The following is a 20,623-nucleotide window of genomic DNA, read 5'->3' on the forward strand; positions in this document are numbered from 1 at the left end:
TCAGTGGTTAAGAGCACTGGCTGCTCTTACAGAGGACCTGGGTTCAATTCCCAGCACCCACATGGTGGCTAACTGTCCACAACTCCAGTTCCAGGGGAACACCTTCGTCTGACCTCCACAAGCATTACACAACACAGGTGCACTTACACACATGCAGGCAGTGCACTGATAAAAAAAAATATATTTTTTAAATTACCATTTTGCATTCCCTAAGTATTAGATCTAGACACTGTGATAAATGGCTGATAAAACCCACCAGACAGCGCTGGAGAGGATCCTACATTCTCTCTGGCCTCTGTGGGCGCTGCATGTGCTTGGGGGTGGGTGAACACACACACACACACACACACACACACACACAAACTCTTCAAGTTCACAGTAAGTACGTAGAGAGGGAGGAGGATATCCAACACAATCAGAAAGCAGGCAGCCAAACCCAAAACAGGCAGTTCTCTGTTGCTGTAAGAGAACACCTGAGGCTGCTCTATTTTGGCTCAGTTGGGGTCCAGTATCACGGAGCCTGCATGTGCTCAGCCTCTGGCCAGGGTCTTGGATTGCTTCATCTCATGGCAGGAGGCAAAAGGCAAGCAAGAGAAGCTTGTTTGAATCCCGACCCAAAGGTAAAAAGACATTTCTGAGACTTTCAGGTGATTAGAAATTACTGGAAATTCTATTGGGTATGGTAGTCAATTTGGCTAACCATGGTGTCCAGATACTTGGTTAAACATTCTGGATGTTTCTGTAAAACTGTTTTTAGATGAAATGCTGTTTGAATCAATGAAGGTTGACAAGGCTGTGTATACTCCATGTGGGTGGGCTCATGTGTTTGGCTGTAGACTGGAGAAAGGACTCCTCTCTGGGTGGGAGGGATGCGGCCCTCTGCTGGGTCCAGCCTCCCGCCCCTGCAGACTGTGAACCGTGAGCCAACTGCTAGACAAAGCCCAGGCTACTCTCGTCCCAGTGTCGCTGTTCTGGAGAAGCCCACTAGTAAGCGTCCTTGTGTAGCCACTCTATGTTAGAGATCAGGAGAGAGTTTCGTTAACAACAGGGCCAGCAAAACAAACAATAGAAAACCAAGTAAGAGATTGGGGGGGGAGGCTCTGCAACAAGACTGGCAAAATTCAGTAACTCCTGATACCAGGACTTCTGAGGACATTTGAGATTCTCATAAGAAAGACTTTTATTTAAAAGGGAATTTCCAGGAGGGAATCACCATACTTTTTCAATTTTGGGTAGACCTTAGTCTGGCAGACCTAAGGTGGCTGGCACGGCCCTGGGCTCTGTGGAGGTAAGGCCTACTTACAGATGGCATGGGGACAGAGAGCATGGGGTCCCTGGCTCAGCACCTTCCTCAGATCTGCATAGAATCAAGGCATCCCCCACCCCCTCCCTGGCAGACACCAGCTGCTCCCAGAAGTCCCGCAGAGGGGCACAGAAAGGGAGAGCAGGTAAGGCTGGATGGCCTTAGAGAAGTGCTTCTTGCCTCTGCCTCCATTGCAGCAGGGAACACTGGGGTCTGTCCCATTCCTCCCCATGCAGGGCTGGTTCCCAGGAGTGGTCACTAGACCAATGAAACAAGGGGTTCTGACACAAGACAGGGCCAACTTGGGGCGTTTGCTTTGGAATTGATGTGACTTGACTTTGTGTGCCAGGCTGTTGTGACCCAGGCCACACAGAAGTAGGCTGATGGCCCGTGCTGGCTCTGCACCCTGCAGGAAATGGTGCTGCCACCCTGGGGGGTGTGGGAGGCTGTACACAGGGGACCCTTAGGGAGGCAGTCTTGGCAGGAGTTGACAGTCTCTGGTTGCATACATACAGGAAGCAGCTGAGCCAACAAGTCTTCTAGAGAACTGCTGAAGAGTATGCTTTCTGCGAAGTCAGGATGAGGCTGGTCTGGGGCCATCTGGCGTCCTCATCTCAACCCCTGGATGGGGCCTGTCCCAACTGCCCCACTACGGTACACTAGCATGTCCCTAAATAAGTGCAGGAAAAAGGGGATGCGGGAGTGCCCCAAACGAAAGGAAACACACCACTCTAACCCCCATGCTTCGACACCCAGACTCCTTGGGAAAGTTGATTTAATAAGAATCTGTGCCAGGTGTGATGGCCCAAGTCTTTAATCAGCAATTGGGAGGCAGAGGCAGGTGGATCATAGCAAGTTCCAGGCCAGCTGGGGCTACAGGGAGATCCTGTCTCAAAAAGACCAAAAAAAAAAGAAAAGAAATCTGGCCGGGCCTGGCTTTAACAGCTGTCCCAAATGAATGGTGTCCAAGCCAAGGGCTGTCTGGCTGTCTGTGATGATGGATCAGGTCCCTCAGGACATCTGCCACGAGTCTCGGAGGCCTGGCAGGATGGTGCCCCTGGCTCTACCATCTCTACCTCTGGCCTCCGCCAGCTGCTAGCACTAGATCACCTGAGTGCAGTCAGAACTGTCATCACCCAGGGCTGAGGGCAGCACGAGCAGGTTGCAGCCAGAGCCAGGGCCTGCTTGGGAGGACGCTGGCTATCCTCAGAGGTGCCTCTAGGACTGTCCTCACTCCCGTGACCTTGTTCTGGCTTTCATCAGGACAGACGCCAGTCTCACCTGCGTACCCAGGGCTTGGTTACACGTAGTCCAGAATCTCTGTCTCCATCTCATTTTCACTTCCATCTGAGGGCTTGAAATCCTCCTCTTCTTCCTCTTCCTCTTCCTCTTCCTCCCCAGACTCAAACATCAGCTGCCCTTTTGCACGATCAGCCTTACCTGTGTCGGAGAATAGCGCTGGGCCAGAAGGAAGCAAGGCCGTGTGTCCCAATGCAGGCTTCCCAGTGGCCCGGCGCCCATTTACGACAAGCAGTGGAGAGGCTAAGGGTGGCAGGGTGGGGGACCAGGAAGCACAGCCTAACAAGCACTCTAGGGGTCATCCAGGCAGGCAGGATTGAAACCATTTTCTAGGGAGAACCATGGGCAGCCTCAGGCCCCACACACTTTAAAAGGTTTACAGCTTTCAATGGACTCCCAAGGGGTTGAGCCCTGGCCCCAAACACAGCTACAAAGCACTGCTCCAGACACATAATCCCCTAGTCAGCAAGTGCTTGCTTAACTTCCCACTGCCCATGGCCTACTTGGGCTGATTTCGGAAATGCAGTGCAGGGTGATGCCACCCAACCCCCCAGTGGGAGCAGACGGGAAGAGCTTGCAAAGGGGTCAGTCACAACAGACCCTCTCTTCCTGCCTGGACCCCAGTGCTAAGTGTCACAACTCCTGTTCCAGGTAGCAGGAGGATGTGGGTCCCTGACTGAACCCTAGCTCACAGGCTCCCTTCCACCAAGTGAGATGCAAGAGGCTCCGGGTGCCATTTCTCAAACAGGCCTGTGCCTCCCCTGCACACAAGCAGCTCTCACCAGGCCTCTTGGAGCGGATGGTCTGCAGGATCATGAGGGACATGCTGTCCCTCAGGTGGTCTGTGGTCTTGGGGGGGCACCACCCATCCCGCTCTGTGCATACACTCTCGGTTCCATCATTGCGGTGAACAATTTTCTGCAACCTGTGGGCAGAGAGCTCTTTGTAGGTGGGGGCTCACAGGATACAGAATCCCAAGGTAGGGGGCTCACTGGACACAGAATCCCAGGGTGGGGAGCTCACAGGATAGAGAATCCCAGCGTGGGGGGCTCACAGGGTAGAGAATCCCAGGGTGGAGGCTTACAGGGTAGAGAATTCCAGGGTTGGGGACTCACAGGATACAGAATCCCAAGGTAGGGGGCTCACAGGATACAGAATCCTAGGGTGGGGGGTCACAGGCTATAGAGTCCCAGGGTGAGGGGTTCACAGGATACAGAGTCCCAGTACCGGGCTCTATGGGGTGGGGCTCATAGGACAGAGTTGAATTGGGTCTCTGTGAATAGGAGGCTTCTGGGATACAAAGTCTCAGGGTGGGTCTCTGCTTAGAGGCACCAGTAGGCAGTTCTGACAGAGATGTCTGAGAAACAGCTCTAAGCTCTGGGTAATGAGGGGCACACAAGAAGTAGAGTCCCGGCTGAGCTCCTTAACCTATCTCTGGACCCCGAGACTGCACAAAGCTGGGTGTGTGCTCACACACATTTTTCTGGTAATAACTTATTTTCCCCAGACTTCCCATGCTGCTTTGTTTTGTTCTGTGCTGGCACCCCACCCTTGATGTTGTCTCAAGCAATGTCCCAGCACTGCCCAGAGCCCCAGGGGTCATTCATAGCTCAGGACCCTCATACACATACTCTTCCACATTCAAATCACACAGCTGGTAAAACATCTGTCGATAGGGGGGCAGGGCACCCTCCCGGAAGATGTAGACAGAGTCCTGTGGAAAGGAGGGGAGAGAATGGGATGATTAGTCGTGTGGGGCACCCACACTGTGGCTTCCAAGGGGGTCTCTAAGGAGTTGGCTTGTCACCAGGACCTGGGCAGCAGGCAGAGGCTAGGGAGTAGATGTGGAGGAAGCAAACTCTCCATCCCCAGAAGGTCCTGGAGAGGCAGATGAGGCAGCTCAGCCCTGGGTGGGAGTGAGGTAAAGGTACGGGGAGATGGAGAGATGAATCAAAGCCCCTCCCCAGCGTCACCTGTCTCATCCTACCCTTGATCTCCCCTGGAGCTTGGGGGGTGTTGGGGAACCCTGCTGCTAGGGTTGTAATCCTCCATGTCTGGATAGCTCTAAGGGGTTTGGCACTATATGGAAGGACTCCCTTTCTCAGCGGGGGCCTCCTGCTCTCTGCCTGACTTACCTGGAAAGTGCCACGAAGCACGGATGCCTGACCTTATTTGGAACATGACCTTTGGCATAGTTACCTGCAAAAAAAAACTGCCCCCAGGTTTTTCCTAAAAAAAAACCCCATAGTCGGATGATAGGATCCCTCTACCACATGTAAATAAAGCACACTATGAGCCCTATCAGCTGAAGCTTTGGCTGCCGCCTCCACACTATATTTCCCCTGACCCCCATGAAGAAATGGAGCTGTATCACTGAGTCTGGAGCTGTTTGTATCACTGAATCTGCCTCCCTGAAGGGCTTTCTTCCGTCAGTGCTCACTGGCCTTCCTGAGCCCGTTCATCGCTTCTGCTCCCTTTGTCCTCGTGGAACAGTGGCCAACTGTCCTCGTGGAACAGTGGCCAACGACCCACAAGAGAAGGGAGAGACCCCACAGCTGGCGCCCAACGTGGGGTTCCTGGAATGTGCAGAGTTTGTGAGTACCCCCTCTCACCAAGAGGCCAGCTTTGCCCTGGCCATCCCACCCTTGAGGATCGGCAGTCTCTCCTCTTTTTCCTTTTAGTTTCGGTCTGAGTCTTTGCGTGGGACCATTAAAGACGAAGGAGCAATTGAGGCTTTCTGATCAGAGCTACACCCTGATGTTAGCCAAAGGCTCTTAGCCCTCTTAATGGACCCCGACTGCCCACACAGGTGTAGACAAGACCCCTTATCTACACATTTTTCTAATGCAAAAACCTGGTAACACAACGACCCACGAGGGGAGGGAGACCCCATGGGGATACCCACCTTGAGCCTGTACTTGTTGTAGGTCAATTTCCGGGGGCCGTCCGTCCCTGAGGGGCCCAGGCCCTGCTTCAGGTCGTGCATGGTGACAGGCTGGTTGGCTGCATGGGGGCAAGGCAGTGCTCTGGCACACAGGGACTGAGGACCACCCCACCTGCCCTTCTGCATCCTCCTCTGTGTCCAGGAATGGCCGGCAAACCCCTGGAGTGATACCCGGGCAGCGCCTCCCATCTTCCTGTGCAGATAGATGCCCACCTCGTTTGGTCGTGTCTTGGGGTCGGGGGACCAACACTTACATGTCTTCTTGACGGTGATGGGGAGGCTGTAGTTGTAGGTACTGCGCTTTGCTTTGACAGGCATATCCCTGGAGCCGTAACCTGCATGCAAGGGCCGTGGATCACAAGGGAGCCCATCTGGCCAATAGTCAAGGCTTTATCTTAAGGCAGGGCCCGGTTTACAAAGTTGCCACCTCCAGAGAAAGGCTATCCCAGTTGCTGCCCACTAGAAGAATGGATGCCGCATAGTAAGCAGCTCCCACACTGGCTGGCAGTTGACACTCTTATGCTGATTCCCTGCCGACATGGGCAGAGACTTAGTAGGGGCATGTCACAGGTCACACAGGTCACTCATTGGCTCATAGAACTAGAGGGACATAGTGTAGCCAGCAAAGAGCTGCCACTTCCGTTTCCGAACTACTGTATGTCCCACAGACTCTTGGGGTGGGAGGGTCTCGGGGAGGTGGGAAAGTGTTTCTAATCTCTCCAAAGGAGCAGACTCTTATTAGAGAGTGATAGAAAAGGGGGCTGGAGAGACGGCTCAGTGGTTAGGAGTGCTTGCTATGTGACCATAGTATTGAGTTAGGTCCCAGCACCCACAGCACAAGCACCCGCACACGCACATGTCCACCCCGTTGGGGAGGGACTAAGATGGGAAGACTATCGGTCTTGCTGTCTCCTGATCTAGCTGAGACAGTGTGGGCCCTAGCTCATGAAGAGGTCCTGCCTCAAAGAACTGGGTGGAAAGTGACAGAGGGTGGTCAGCACTCTCCTCTGGCCTCTGTGTGCACACACAGGCATGTACCTGGGAACACACAGACACATGCACAGGAAAGGGGGGCTGGAGAGACGGCTCAGTGCTCGAGAACACTGGTTGCTCTTGTAGAGGACCTGGGTTTGACTCCCCGCACCCACATGGCACTGAAAACATCTGTAACTAAGGTTCCAGGGGACTCCAATGCTCTCTTCTGACCTCCTTGGGCACTGCATGACACAGGTGCATGTACCTACATGCAGGCAATACACTCACACACATAAAATGCAAACAAATAAAATATTAAAAAAATAACAATAATTAAAAGTAAAATAAGGAGGCTGGACGTGGTGGCGCACGCCTTTAATCCCAGCACTCGGGAGGCAGAGACAGGCAGATCTCTGAGTTCAAGGCCAGCCTGGTCTACATAGTGAGTTCCAGGCCAGCTGGGGCTACAAGGAGATCTTGTCTCAAAAAGACCAAAAAAAATAAAATAAAATAAAAAATAAAAAAAGGAAAGGGGGATGGAGAGATGGCTCAGTGGTAAAGAGCACTGGTGGACTCGGGTTTGGTACTCAGCACCCACGTGGCAGCTAACAACCAGTAACACCCATTCCAGGGGATCCGATGCCCTCTCTGACCTCTGTGGGCATTGGGTGACACAAGAGCACTTACATACATGCAGGCAAAATACTCAGACATAAAAGTACAGTAAGTAAAAATGTAAAAAAATTTAAAAGGAGCAGGAGAGCACAAGAAATGGGAGACTCGAGGGGGAAACAAAGCACAACACTATTTTTACCGTATTTCATTCCACAACGGATTCGGAAATCAAGGACTTGATAAATCTTGGCATCTGGGTGTTTTCGAGGGTCATAGCCAAATCGAATCCATAGGCTTCTCCATGGGCCTGTTATCTGAAAACCAAAAAGGTACTGCGTATGTGGCAGGGCCAAGGCCTGGGACCGAGAGCTGAGGACATGGCTTTAGAGTCCCACCCAGCTGCTCCACACGCAGGCTCTGCCAGTTGGACTGGCCACCCAGCCTTCCCAAGCCTTGCTCTGCCTATCAGAGGAAGGTAGCATCAGCATCTTTCCCAAGGTTCTATGCGAAGGGCATGAGCAGGAGACTTTACCATGCATGGCTCCTGGCACCCGGTGCAACAACTGCCCTAGTGCATGGATGTCTTCTGACCCCACATGGCACTACAGAAGTACCAAGAAGCCAACGTTCAGTGAGAAAGTGGCTTTCCAGAGTGGAGGCCAACAGCACCCCTGCCCATGATCAGCGTCTGTGGTCGTTTCATGTTGGCTCCCCCTGGCAGTTGAGGACCCCTTTCCTTCGGGAAGCCCTCTAACACCACCCCCATCGCCATCCTCTGGGTTGAATCCAAAGATGCACTGCCTTCGCCACTCTGCCATGCAGGTTTGGGGAGTTGAGATGAGACTTGCTGTCTCATTTCGGGGCCTTAGGCAGCTCTGCCCTTGCTGGGTGCAGAATCGTCACATCAGCTCTCTGAGCCTGGCATTTCCTCAGAGATAATAATGCCTTTAATCCCAGCACTGGGGAGGCAGGAGGATCTTTGTGAGTTCGAGGCCAGCCTGCTCTACATACTGAGTTCCAGGATGGCTAGGGCTACAGGGAGACCCTGTCTCAAAAAGGCAAAAAAGACCAAAAAAAAGGGACTTACTGCCACCCCCAGGAAGGAAGAAAGGAAGTGATGTGCAGCCTTACCCAGCTCCTTAAAGACTTTGTACTACAAGGTTATTATTCTATGGCATGGAATCCTGGAATCCCCTCACCCATGACTTGGGTAATGCCCCTTCAAAGTCACCCACATATGGCCACTAAAAGTTGTGGATACACCGTGCACTTAGGGCTAGAAATCTTTATAGCTAATTTTTTATTTTACATGTATGAGTGTATTGCCTGCATGTAGGTAAGTGCACCCATGTTGTGCAATGCCCGTGGAGGTCAGAAGAGGCTGTCGGATCCCCTGGGACTGGAGTTATGGACAGTTGTTAGCTGCCATGTGGGTGCTGGGATTTGAACTTGGGTCTTCTGCAAGAGCAGCCAGTGCTTTTAAGCACTAAAGCACCTCTCCTGTGCCCCCTTCTAGATAATTTTAACAAGCTGTCTTGGGGATGCTAGGAGATACGTTTGCCACGTACTACCATTGCTCTAATATGTACAGATTAGATCAGTATGGATCAAGGACCACACTGGTGGGAACCTAGCTGCCACTTACCATGTAGTAGGCCATAAAAGGAAGCAAAATCTTGAGCTTGTCAGGGTGGATGCTGATGTTGGCCTTGACAGCATTTCGTGACCAGATGGGACGGACGTCAAAGAGCTGGGGAAGGTCAAGGGCAGAGCCTGAGATGAACCCATGGCCTTCCTGCATTCTCTCACAGAGTGTCTGGGCCCTTCTAGAGGAGCTGGTGGAAGGCAGGAACTCACCAAGCCTGTAGGACCCCCCCCCACACACCTACCAGTCACCCATCAGCCTTCCCTTCCAATCTCCATTTCCTCAGAGACACACATTGTACATGTTGCATGGCCAAGTGCAACTGTGCAGTGTGGGGGTCCTGAAGTGACAGAGCCATGGTCCATCCTTACAGAGCTCACAGTGCAGTGGGGCAACAGAGCTGGGAAGGCATATGCTGGAACCCCAGAACCCTGAGCATCCCTAACCTGGAAGGCAAGTGCCTGAGCTGGAACATCAAGAAGGCAGAGAGGATGGAGAGCCAGGGCAGAGAAGCCCTATGAGCCAGCTCAGGAACTAAAACTGTCCAGAAGACAGTGGTGAACCAGAGAGGATGCCATCTCCCAGTGACCACCGAGAGTCAATAAAATGTAGTCTCTTAGGACCTGTTCTCTGAACAGGGGTCTTCAGCCTCAATTCAGAAAGGGAGGCTTGGTCCGGCCTGTGGACCCAGCAGAAGTCCAGACACTATTTCATAGCATTTGTAGTCAGAGTGGAAGGCGGTGCCTTGTGACATGGCTCCAGCTCTACCCAGGGTGAAGGCACCAGTGTCTGGCACCTGGCCAGATTCCAGGGGTTACAGGCAGATATACAAAGGCCTGCTAGATCCCGGCTCCACCAAAGTCACACTCCAACAAGCACCCATTTCTCACCACAAAGGGACCTTTTAAGAACTCTAGGAAGTATTTTCAACCTTGGGAATGTAGGACTTTCAGGTCCTTGGGATTGGACACAGAACCTTGCGAATTCTAGACAAGTACATGTTGTATCTCTGGCCCTCTTTACTTTCTGAGAGTTCAAGTTGCTCAGGCTAGCCTATAACTTGTGATACTCCTGCTCCTGCCATCCACGTAGCTAGACTACAAGCCTGTGTTACCAGACCCAGCTTCTGATAGGACTTTTAGATGTGACATCTGGAGGCAAAAAAATTGCCCTGTACTAATAAACCAGTTTTAGAAAAAGTCCAGCCACCCCATGGTGATGCATGACAGAAGCAGCTAGGTAAACACACGGTCCATGAGATGGTGGCCAGGAGGGCTGGACGTGATGTGATAACTCACCTTCCTCAGCTCTTCCTCCACCGTCTGATCTATGGGGTTGGTACAGGCCTTCTTCCATGTCTGCACTGCGGCCTCCAAAGGCTGTACAGGCACCTCTGGATCCTCGAAGTTGACGAAGATGGCATTGTGGGGGCGCCGGGCCCTACTCAGTCCAATCAGGTTCTCACCAGAGATGGAGGGATTGTGATATCCTTCCCTGGGGGCAGAGAGCTGCTGAGCAGGGAGGACCAGCCCAGGCACAGGCCTGGAGGGAAGGCAGAGTGTCCAGTGGGCCTGCCACTCCAGTGGCCCACACTCGGAATTCAGTGGAGCAGACTCAGCTCTGCCTGCTGGAGGAGCACATGTTCTCAGGATGCCCACCAAGGGAGACAGGGATTATATCACTGGGGTATGGGAAAGGGCACCAGTCACAAGGCTGTGGCCACCCAACTGCAAATACATCTAGTCCTGCACAGTACCACCAAGCCAATAAAAGGCTGGGGACGGCTGAAAGGCCCATCAGCTGGAAATCATGAGTCAGCCACAAAAGCCCAATCAACTGTCAACGTGGACACCAACAAGAGCTACCTACGCCTTCCCACACTGCTTCACATGACTTTTTACCAACTCTGAAAAGGATTCTACAAGGAAGGAGTTTCTGAGGAAGTAGCTAAGGCCACGAAATGAGGAAACATGAAAAAGCAGTGCTGGGCACGTGAGCCGGGCCAGCCCCGGGCCCTGGCTGCAGCTGTCCCTTAGCCGTCTGTCCTTCCGGCCACAGAAGCCCCTGAACAACACAGGTAAGCCAACAAGGGTGCGGGCAGATGGTGCTGACGAGGCCCAACAGTTAGAAGCCAGGTTCCATCTGTCCACACCATGGGTGTCCAACAACACGAGGGACTCCCATGTCAGCTGCACTGTGGTAGCGATGGTGTGTCCTGAGGTCTGTTCCCCAGAACAAACAGACCATTCCTATGTATGTGTGATTAGTGATGAGGGTGTTTCTCTCATACACAGTAGTATATAGAAAATCTCTATGCTTTCCTTTTAGTGTGCTACACACCTAAACAACTACTTTTAAAACACACATGCACAAACTCTACATGTGTTGGCATAGAACACATCTAGGTGGATACCTCATCTTTGTTTCTCCATTGCTGTGACAAAACACTCTGACCACTACCAACTTGGGAAGGAAAGGGTTTATTCAGCTTACATCTCCCAGGTCACAGTTCATCAGGGAGCCCAAGGTAGGAACTCAGGGCAGGAACCTGGAGGCAGGAGCTGGAGCACAGACCATGGAGGAACACTGCCTACTGGCTTGCTCCCCTGGCCCCTGCTCAGCCTGCTTCCTTATGCAGCACAGGCCCACCTGCCCAGGGGTGGCACCACCCACAGTGGGCTGGACCCTCCCACATCACTCATCAAGCACATCACTCATCAAGAAGATGCCCCATAGATATGGGCACAGGCCAGTCCAATAGAGGCAATTCCCCGATTGAGGCTCCCTCAACCCAGGTGTGTCAAGTTGACACTCTCAGAGTGGTTAATTCTTTAGGGATGGAAGTCAGAAATATGGAACAGATGCAAGGGGGCTAGTACCAAGAACCCCCATGTGTCCATCTTCAGCAGCTACTGTCACCCAGTGACCTCTGCTTCCTCCACAGCAGCCCCACTACAGCATTTCAAGCACACTTAACTGTATGTCCCGGGCATGACATCATGCCACCTCAGCCAGGCAGTTGTAAATTACCTGCTCATTATTTCCTTTTTTTTTTTTTTTTTTGGTCTTTTTGAGACAGGGTCTCCCAGCTCTCCTGGAACTCACTATACAGACCAGGATGGCCTTGAACTCACAGAGATCTGCCTGCCTCTGCCTCCTGAGTGCTGGGATTAAAGACTTGAGCCACCACGACCGGTCCATTGTTTCCTTTTTAAACTATTATTTTATGTGTGCCTGCACGTATGTAAGTGCACCCATGTCGTGCAATGCCTGCAGAGGTCAGAAGAGGGCACTAGATTCCCCTGAAACTGGAGTTATGGATGGGTCTTAGCCGCCATGTGGGTGCTGGGAATTGAACACAGTTCCTCTGCAAGAGTAGCCAGTGCTCTTAACTGCTGAGCCGTCTCTCCAGCCCCTCATTGTTTCCTTTGTAAACTCAGTCTCACTGCTATGTAACCCAGGTAGGTCTCCAAGTCCTGGGCTCAAGCAATGTTCCTCAGTCTCCTGAGTAGCTGGGCCCATGCCACTCACCCATGTATCTGCAATCTTAAAGAACAGGTGGTTTTCATGCTAATATGTGAAACATGGGGTTGTCTGTGCCTTTCCAAATGTGCCTGTCAGGAACCACCCCGGCAGGTATATTATCCTCCTCCCCGAACCCCCCACCCCCCAGTACTGCCAGGCCTTCACTCCAGAGACGAACAGAAGGGAAAGCCCCAGGCTTGCCTCTGCTGCCCAGCTAGGTCTACTGACCACAGTGATTCTAAGTTTGTGGAGAACTGCTGGTAGGGGTCACGGAGTGCTGACCAGAGTCAGCAGGACCACCCTGGAGGGTTCCTCTGAGGACTGAAAGGGGCTCAACATCCTGCCAACCTCCCCTCGGCAACCCAAGTCTGTGAGACGCTCAACTTCCTGGGTCCAGGAAGAGGTCCCTGAGGTAAGCTGCCAGGCCCTCCTCCTCCAGGAAGGCTAGCCACACACAAAAATCGATAGTGCCCCGGGGAAGAAAAACAGGTTCTTTCCACATTCAGAAGAAAGAATCATTCCTGTGGGTCCAAAGACGCTGGCTTCTCCAGTGACCTACACCCGGCTTAGAGCAAGAGCTGCCTGCCCGCTCCTTGGGGCAGAACACAGCGTTCCATTTTCTTTTGTGTATTTTTGTTTCTGACTACAAGGTAAATTGCTTGTTGGGGGTGGGGTGGGGTGGGGGTGGGTCACTCCATAGATCAAAGCAGTTTAGAAACACAGCTTTGAAAAAGCAATCAGTCACATGGCCCAGGTGATAAAGGCACTTGCCAAGCCTGACAAGCCAAGTGACCAGAGTTCAACTCTGGGGATCTACATGACATAGGAGAGAATTAACTCCTACATGTTGACCTCTGATGTCCATACAACCCGTGTGTGTGTGTGCAACACACACACAAATGTAACTGAAAAGAAATTAAAAATCAGTAAGATCTCATCATGGGGGGGCGGAATGGGAACAAATCTTAACCCCTAGTTGAGGAGTTAAAGCTGGGAGGGGAAGAGTCAGTTTTCCTTAAGGGTGTGATATCCGGTAGGTCAACCACAACACATATTGGACATAATGCGAAAAACAAGAGCATGAAACTGTGTGCAGGGAGGTGGGGCTGGGGAGGGGACATGGTCAATAATTTTTACGTGTTTTGAGATAGGGTCTCCCTGTAGCCACAGTTGGCCTGGAACTTGCTCTGTAGATTGGGCTGGCCTTGATCTCACCAGCCTGTGTCTCCCAAGCGGTGGGATTAAAGGCATGTGCTACCATACCTGGGCAAAATTTTTTTTAAGAAAAAGCAATCACCCTCCTGCCCCACCCCCAGCATCTCCACAGGCACTTGCACATGCAGTGAACTGGATTTTGGCAGGGAGGGGATGGCACTTGACCTCTTGGTTGTATCCTTTCACAATACTTGTTTTTTCTTAACAAGCACAATTTACTCTCACACTCAGAAAGATGATGGTGGGGAGACAGAATGTGACAGAATGAAAAGCCCCAGAGGACGTCAGCTGAGTGTGGGCTCCCGTCTCCTCGTCCCTGGAGCTGCCTCACCCTCTCCTTCCTTTTCAACTTTGTGAGTACAAGTCTCACTCTGTAACTCAGGGTGACCTTGAACTCATGATCCTCAACCTTCAGTGCTGGGATACAGATGCATTGCCCAGGTTCTTGGGCTCAAGTTATCTCCCACCCCAGCCCAGCCCAGCCCCACCCCACCATGTTTCTCCAGTCCTGGGAGCAGAGATGCACACTACTGAACCACCAGCTCACAGTATTTTTTAAAAACACTTTATTTTTGCCAAGTGTGGTGGTGCACGCCTTTAATCCCAGCACTTGGGAGGCAGAGGCAGGTGATCTTTATGAGTTTGAGGCCAGCCTGGTCTACATAGTGAGCTCCAGGACAGCTACAGGGAGACCCTGTCTCAAAAAGACAAAAAAAAAAAACCCCAAAACTTTATTATTATTTCATGTGAATGAGTGTTTTGCCTGTACATATGTATGTGAACCACATGTGTGCAATGCCCAAGGAGGCCAGAAGAGGACATCTACCTGATCCTGGGGAACTGGAGTTATGGACAGCACCAAGTGTGTGCTGGGAACAGAACCTGGGTCCTCTGAAGGAGCCATCTCTCCAACCCTCACAGTATTTTTTAAAGCAAATAATACACATTTTAGAATGAGACCTAAGCCTTGCCACAGTCTTGAGATCTTCTCCCTAATATCCCTGGCTCTGGAGGCAGCAGCTCCCCATGCTTCTGCATGGGCCACACTTTGGTCTAGAATGTTCTCTCTGAAGCCTTGCCTACCCAGCCCTGCTATCACCCATGTTTACTGCTTGGTTCTCAATGGCCTTCCTTGAGCCTCAGTCCACCAATCTGTGTTCCATTTGCTCACGTCTGTCTTGCTCCCAGCACCTAGTCCCGAGAAGATGCTCCCTGCAGTGAGGTCTGCTGGTACCTGGCTCCAGGGAGTGCCCTGGGCCCCAGCAGGCCTAGGTCAGGGCTTGACAAAGGAAGAGTATCAGGAGGAAAGGGAGTGTTCCTGTCCTCCCGGTCCTCCTGAGATCACGGTCCGGCACACCTTCCCGACATTCCCAGCTCCTAGTCTCACCACCATCTATCTCTACACCTGCCCTTCCCACTGTGCACCATGTCAGCACACAGAGCCCAATCTCTGAAGTCTGCTCAAAGCCAGCTACAGAAAGCTTCCTTAAGGAACATTACCAGCTAGGGCCCTCTTTGGAGCTGCCTTCCTCCTCTGGCTTATCTGCTGTGCTAACCTGACTTCCCCAGGCTTCCAGCACTAGGCCACAGCTGCCGGCATCACCTAAGGCCAGGCTCAAGGTTACAGCAGAGAACAAACAAAGCTGGTCAAATCACTACCTCTGGGAAGCACACAACAAAGTGCTATGTACATAGCTCTGAAAAGGTCCTAGGCATGGTGACTCAAGCCTGTAGTTCCACTTGGGAGGCTGAGGGCGAAGACAGCAGTAAGTTCGAGGTCAGCTCGGGTTGACAAAGTAAGTCCTTTTCCTAAATAGCCAAAGAAGGGGCTAGAGGGATGGCTCAGTGGTTAAGAACACTGACTGCCTTCCAGAGGATCCAGGCTGAATTCCCAGCAACAACATGGCAACTAACAACCATCTTTATCTCCAGTTCCAGGGGATCCAACACCCTCTTCTGGGCTCTGTGGGCACTGCATGACATGGGTGCACTTATATATATGCAGGCAAAACACTCACACATAAAATAAAAATAATAAATTAAAAAAAATGTTTTTAAATAGCAAAAGAAAAGAATCTTATGACACCCAGGATCGAGCAAGGCCAGGCTCGGTGCTTCCCGTGTGGCCTCAAGACCCCAAGTCCCATCTTGCTCGTTTGTAAATGGTAGTGACAGAGGACTGGCAAATCACCAGGAGACTGAGAAAAATATGCAAGCTCCGCACTTTGCCACAGCTGGTAACGATTACTAATCTCAAAGTGGGTATGTTCAAATTCATCTCATCCATACCAGTCAGTCTTGGCTTTGCTACAAAGGAAATCCTTTTCCTTCCTGTCAATGCATGGCTGGCCTCCAGGGACCAACATCTGACAGTGCCCGGGGGGTCTCTAATTTTGTCCAGACTGTATAAATTAAAGGACCATCTCGCTTGAGTCCCATGTGGTCTTATTACGGCTTTCACAGCTCTCAATGCAAGCAAAGCCCACAACTGATTCTGAGACAGCCAAGCACCAACCCTGAGGACACAGACCACAGCCTCACACATAGTGAGAGTCAGCTCAGGGGAGGCACCTCCAGCCAGTGGGGCCAACCGGGAGGGCCAGCAGGACAGACAGGCTGAGGTTCTGCAGGGAGACAGCAGAAAGGCAGGTTAGCGTATGAACTCTCTGGCTAGCACAGGAGCAGTGAGGCCATGGCGGGTAGAGAAGGTGGGAAGGTCAGGGTCAGAGTGGGTCCTCACATGGGGCACTCTTATGTAATTTCACTGTTGGCAACTGCGGGGTCCAGAGAATAGGTGCTCAGCAATGATCAGGTATTAGAACCAAAGAGACCATTTTTGGCAGGAGCCTTCAGGCCTCATAACCAACCAAGTTCACTGAACTTCAGGGTTTTGAGAATGGAGCTAATCTGGCTTATGACGGGTTTCTTCTGTGCTGAGGACACAGAAGTACTTAACTGAATCCCGATACCTCTGCTGAGCAGTGCTACAACCATCCCATTTTCCAGACGGGAACCCAAGGCTGAGGTGTGGCAAGTCCACCCTTGGACTCAGCCCTCTGCTGCAGGGCCACGGCTCTCTCCCTGACGGTGCACTAGAGAGGGCACTTACCGGTGCTGGGTCTCTGGGCGATAGAAGTAGTCCACTGGGGTGTCCAGCCGGGAGAAGATGGGCGGGGGGATGTAGAGAGGCAGCTCCTGGTGGAAGAAGGCCTCCTTCTCGGGCTTGAGCATGAGTACTTTGTCATACATCGACATGTGCCTGCCGCCCGCTTCTGTGTGCACTGCCAAGTACTGGAAGTCAGACATTCCTGGAAAGAGACAAGGACAGACGGTGGATGCCACGAGCAGGGATGTGCGCCCAGGGCCGGGCACCGCCGTGTCGACACCCATGTCCTCTCAGGAAGGTGCCGAGAGCCGTGCAGCCCTCTTCTGATGCATGTGCAAATCAGCTCAGGAAGAATGACTGGGGAGGGGGGAGTCACAGGACAGTCCAGGGTACTGAGCCGCTGCCACGCCAGCCTGCGAGGCAGTATGCTCACTACGTTCCAGGGAGCTGCTGGTTCGGGCTACAGTGAGAAGCAGAGTGCTGGCTCAGTCAGAGCCACGTGACTTCGGTATCTGAGGAGCGCCTTGTCTCAGAAAGGAGAGTCCTCACCAGTAGACACCCACTGTGCCAGGGTGACAGCACCAATGCCCAGCCCAAGGGACCCCAGACCAAGGTCCTGGTCTCCTCTCCTTCCTGTCCACTCAAGGCGGGCTCCCGCTGTAGGCCAGGCTGGAAGCCTTCCTTTCACTCTCTTGGTTCCATTTCCCCTCAGTCCTTTGGTCTCTTCAAGGTCCTGCCTTATGACAGCAGCTGTAACTGGACCTCCCTGAGGCTTGCTGAGCATCTTCCAACTGCTTCCCACGTGCTCCTTCACACGCTCTGCATGAAGCTTCTCCAGGGCTTAGGTACCTTGGGCTCTGCAGCCCCCACTGCACAGACAAGGAAGATGAGGGCGAGGGAGGCCAGGTCACTGCCCAAAGAAAGTGGTGAGGGGAACGGGAGAGGGGAGAACCCCCTACTCTGTATGCGAGCTTAAAATGATATGGGGGGAAGGGAGAGAGGGAGAGGGAAGGAGAGGGAGGGGGAGGGAGGGGGAGAGAGAGGGAGAGAGAGAAAGAAACTAAGGGGCAGGGCTAAGGCAGGTTCGGCCCATGGCTCTCTTGGCCCCGCCCTCCCCCCAAGCCTGTAGGCAGATCTGACTGAGGAGCCTACATAAAACATCCAGTTCAAAGGAGCACAAGGTGCCATGGTACCCAAGTCAGCTGGGAAGACTTCAGAGGGGATGAGACCAGGAGCAGTCAAGAGCCACAGGGAAGCCAGGCGCAGAGGCTGGCACAGCCCTGTAATCTCAGCAACTTGGGAGGCTGAGGCAGATCCTCACTTGAACCTAGGAGCTCAAAGCCAGCTTAGGAGAAGGTTCCGGATGCTGGGGCACCAGAGGGGAGGTATGCTCACCAATTGGGACTGGTGAGTGGTCACGCACAACAGTTTTATTTAAAACTGGAAAGTTTCTCAAAGAACTGTAGATTTCTAGGTTTTTTAAGAGCATCAAAAGCAGCTGGGCGTGGTGGCGCACACCTGTAGTCCCAGCACTTGGGAGGCAGAGGCAGGCGGATCTCTGTGAGTTCAAGGCCAGCCTGGTCTACATAGTGAGTTCCAGGCATCTCAAAAAGATACCCCCGCCCCCCACAAAAAAAAAAAAAAAAAAAAAGTATCAAAAGTTGGGTGGCCCTGTACTCCCAGTCCCCAGAGACCTGTTGGCTGGAGAGGGGAAAGAAGGCTTCCACAAAAGGACCTTGGCTCTGCCATGTCCACAAGCCTGCCTCGGCAAGGGCATGTCCTAACCCACTTCCCATGAGGTTCCACATTGCGCCCTGAAATAACCCGACAGCACTAGAGATGTCATAGTTACCCTGAAACTTGTAAATGGTGGAGATGATGCCAAGGACTTCCAAGTCGAATGTGACCTCGGGGTGGGTCTCAGCCCCCAGAACCCCCTTCCGCCGCCTGGTCTTTTTCTTGATCCGCAGCAGCAAGCTGCTGGTGCTGAAGCGGTTAGCACACACAGGGTGGCAGTATGGGTCTTTGGGTCGGAAGTAGAGCTCCAGTCTCTTGGTGGGGTCGGTATAGATCTGCAGTCATGCCAAGGCAGACAGAGGGAAGCAGTAAGCAGCTGGGTATCCAGAAGGGAGCTGCTCCTCTCCCCATGAAGCCTGACTGACGGTGACTCAGGAGGGCCAGGACGCTCATATCCAACCCTGGCTCTTAATTCCCATGGAACACTTTCCAATGGAATCTAATACCTTCTTCTGACCTCTGTGAGGGTTGCACAACACAGGTGAACTTGCACACATGCAGGCAACAACACACTCATACACATAAATACAATATTTTATTTTATTCATGATTTTTATTTTATGTGTATACGTGTATTGCCTGCATGTAGGTCAGTGCACCCATGCCGCGCAATGCCCACAGAGGTCAGAAGTGGCTATTGGATCCCCTGGGACTGGAGTTACAGACAGTTGTCAGCTACCATGTGGATGCTGGGATTCAAACCCAGGTCTTCTGCAAGAACAACCAGTGTTCTTAACTGCTGAGCCATCTCTCCAGCCCCAATAATACAATATTTTTAAGAAACCACCCAAGTTACCCAAGTGTCTCGGTGTTAAGCTAGTAGGGCAAATGATGATGGATAGTCTCTGACTTCTAAGAAGCTAGGAAGGGAGGGAAGAGGTCAAAGCCACCACTCAAGCTTAGGGTCAGCTGGGATGCGCCTGGCCCCCAGCACAGCTGACCCTCCCTCTTTACTTTTGAGGCAGCAGAGGCTTGTGGAACAGATTTGGTTAGGGCTACCTGGGCCAGGAGCCATCCACCTGCACCAGGGGCTTGTGGAACTGACTTGGTTAGGGCCACCTGGGCCAGAAGCCACCCACCTGGGCCAGGAGCCACCCATCTGCGCCAGGGCTCGATGCAGTATTAAGTTTCATAAGCACGAGTCTCTAGATTTAATGGCGATTGAATCAGGCAGCAATGGCCATTTTGGTGGTCACTATCTGTTACCTATAGCTTTCCCCAGTTCTTTGTTCTTAAAATTCCTAATACTAAGCCGAGCGTGGTGGCGCATGCCTTTAATCCCAGCACTCAGGAGGCAGAGGCAGGTGGATCTCTGTGAGTTCAAGGCCAGCCTGGTCTACATAGTGAGTTCCAGGACAGCTGGGGCTACTGGGAGACCCTGTCTCAAAAAGACCAAAATAAATAAATAAATAAAAAATCCTAATACTTAAAAAAAGATCAAGTTAAAATAGTGGTGCCTAACTCGTGGTAAGCATTTATCACATATCACCTACTTGTGAACGATTGCTATCCCTACCCTGGGTAAGAGGCATGCATTGTGTGTGTGCACTTGAACCAACAAGGTACACTGACTGGTCAGAGGTTACCCACAAGCTCAACTGCTGACTCCCAACACTCAGGACAGGATGTCTCAGGAGGTGCTCAGAAAAAGGTTAAAAGTCTTATTTCTGGGGCTGGAGAGATGGCTCAGTGGTTAAGAATGCTTCCTGTTCTTCCAGTGGACCGGGGTTCAGTTTCTAGCACCCAGGCTGTGTACAACCACCTATAACTCAAGCTCCAGGCGATCTGATATCTTCTGGCCTCCTTAGGCATCTGCAGTCCTCTGCACATACCCACATAGAGATACACACACACACACACACACACACACACACACACACAGCTGAGTCCTGATGGGGTACAGCTCAGCCCAGACATGGCACATCGAGGGTACTCCAGAAACATGAGTAGACCAGATGAATGATGAATCCCAGCAGGCAACCCCCACCCCCCAGGTGAAGGAGAAAGAGGGTTCTACCAAGGCCAGAGCCAAGTTAACAGCGCAGCATCAAACATGAATGATGGAACTCTCCCAGGACCGTGACGCTTTCAACAGTCACAGAAGAGGAAGAAGTGACGCAGACAACAGCTAGGCAGTTCAAGTCCCTATTTTAAAACTATTTATTTATTTATTTATTTATTTATTTATTTATTTATTTA

The 20,623-nt window shown here is 52.0% G+C and overlaps 1 protein-coding gene across 2 annotated transcripts in view; it reads right to left on the reverse strand.

Moving 5' to 3' along the window:
• Window positions 1-1,162: 1,162 nt before the first annotated feature.
• Window positions 1,163-20,623, reverse strand: part of Gtf3c5 (general transcription factor IIIC subunit 5) — a 21,479-nt gene continuing 2,018 nt past the window's right edge. Inside the window, exons 2-12 of one of the 2 annotated variants that reach the window (XM_008843945.3) lie at window positions 18,480-18,699; window positions 16,631-16,829; window positions 10,080-10,275; window positions 8,782-8,886; window positions 7,336-7,450; window positions 5,801-5,881; window positions 5,508-5,605; window positions 4,234-4,316; window positions 3,385-3,527; window positions 2,585-2,743; window positions 1,163-1,973 (exon numbers count right to left, since the gene is read on the reverse strand). In XM_008843945.3, coding sequence (XP_008842167.1) covers window positions 2,604-2,743; window positions 3,385-3,527; window positions 4,234-4,316; window positions 5,508-5,605; window positions 5,801-5,881; window positions 7,336-7,450; window positions 8,782-8,886; window positions 10,080-10,275; window positions 16,631-16,829; window positions 18,480-18,699 — 1,380 coding nt within the window. In that variant the 3' untranslated portion in view covers window positions 1,163-1,973; window positions 2,585-2,603. Of the gene's footprint in view, window positions 1,974-2,584; window positions 2,762-3,384; window positions 3,528-4,233; window positions 4,317-5,507; window positions 5,606-5,800; window positions 5,882-7,335; window positions 7,451-8,781; window positions 8,887-10,079; window positions 10,276-16,630; window positions 16,830-18,479; window positions 18,700-20,623 lie in introns of both variants that reach the window. The other variant, XM_008843944.3, reaches the window with a different exon arrangement.

The sequence above is a fragment of the Nannospalax galili genome, unplaced genomic scaffold (assembly GCF_000622305.1).
Source record: "Nannospalax galili isolate Female #2095 unplaced genomic scaffold, S.galili_v1.0 scaffold300, whole genome shotgun sequence".
Taxonomy (NCBI): domain Eukaryota; kingdom Metazoa; phylum Chordata; class Mammalia; order Rodentia; family Spalacidae; genus Nannospalax; species Nannospalax galili.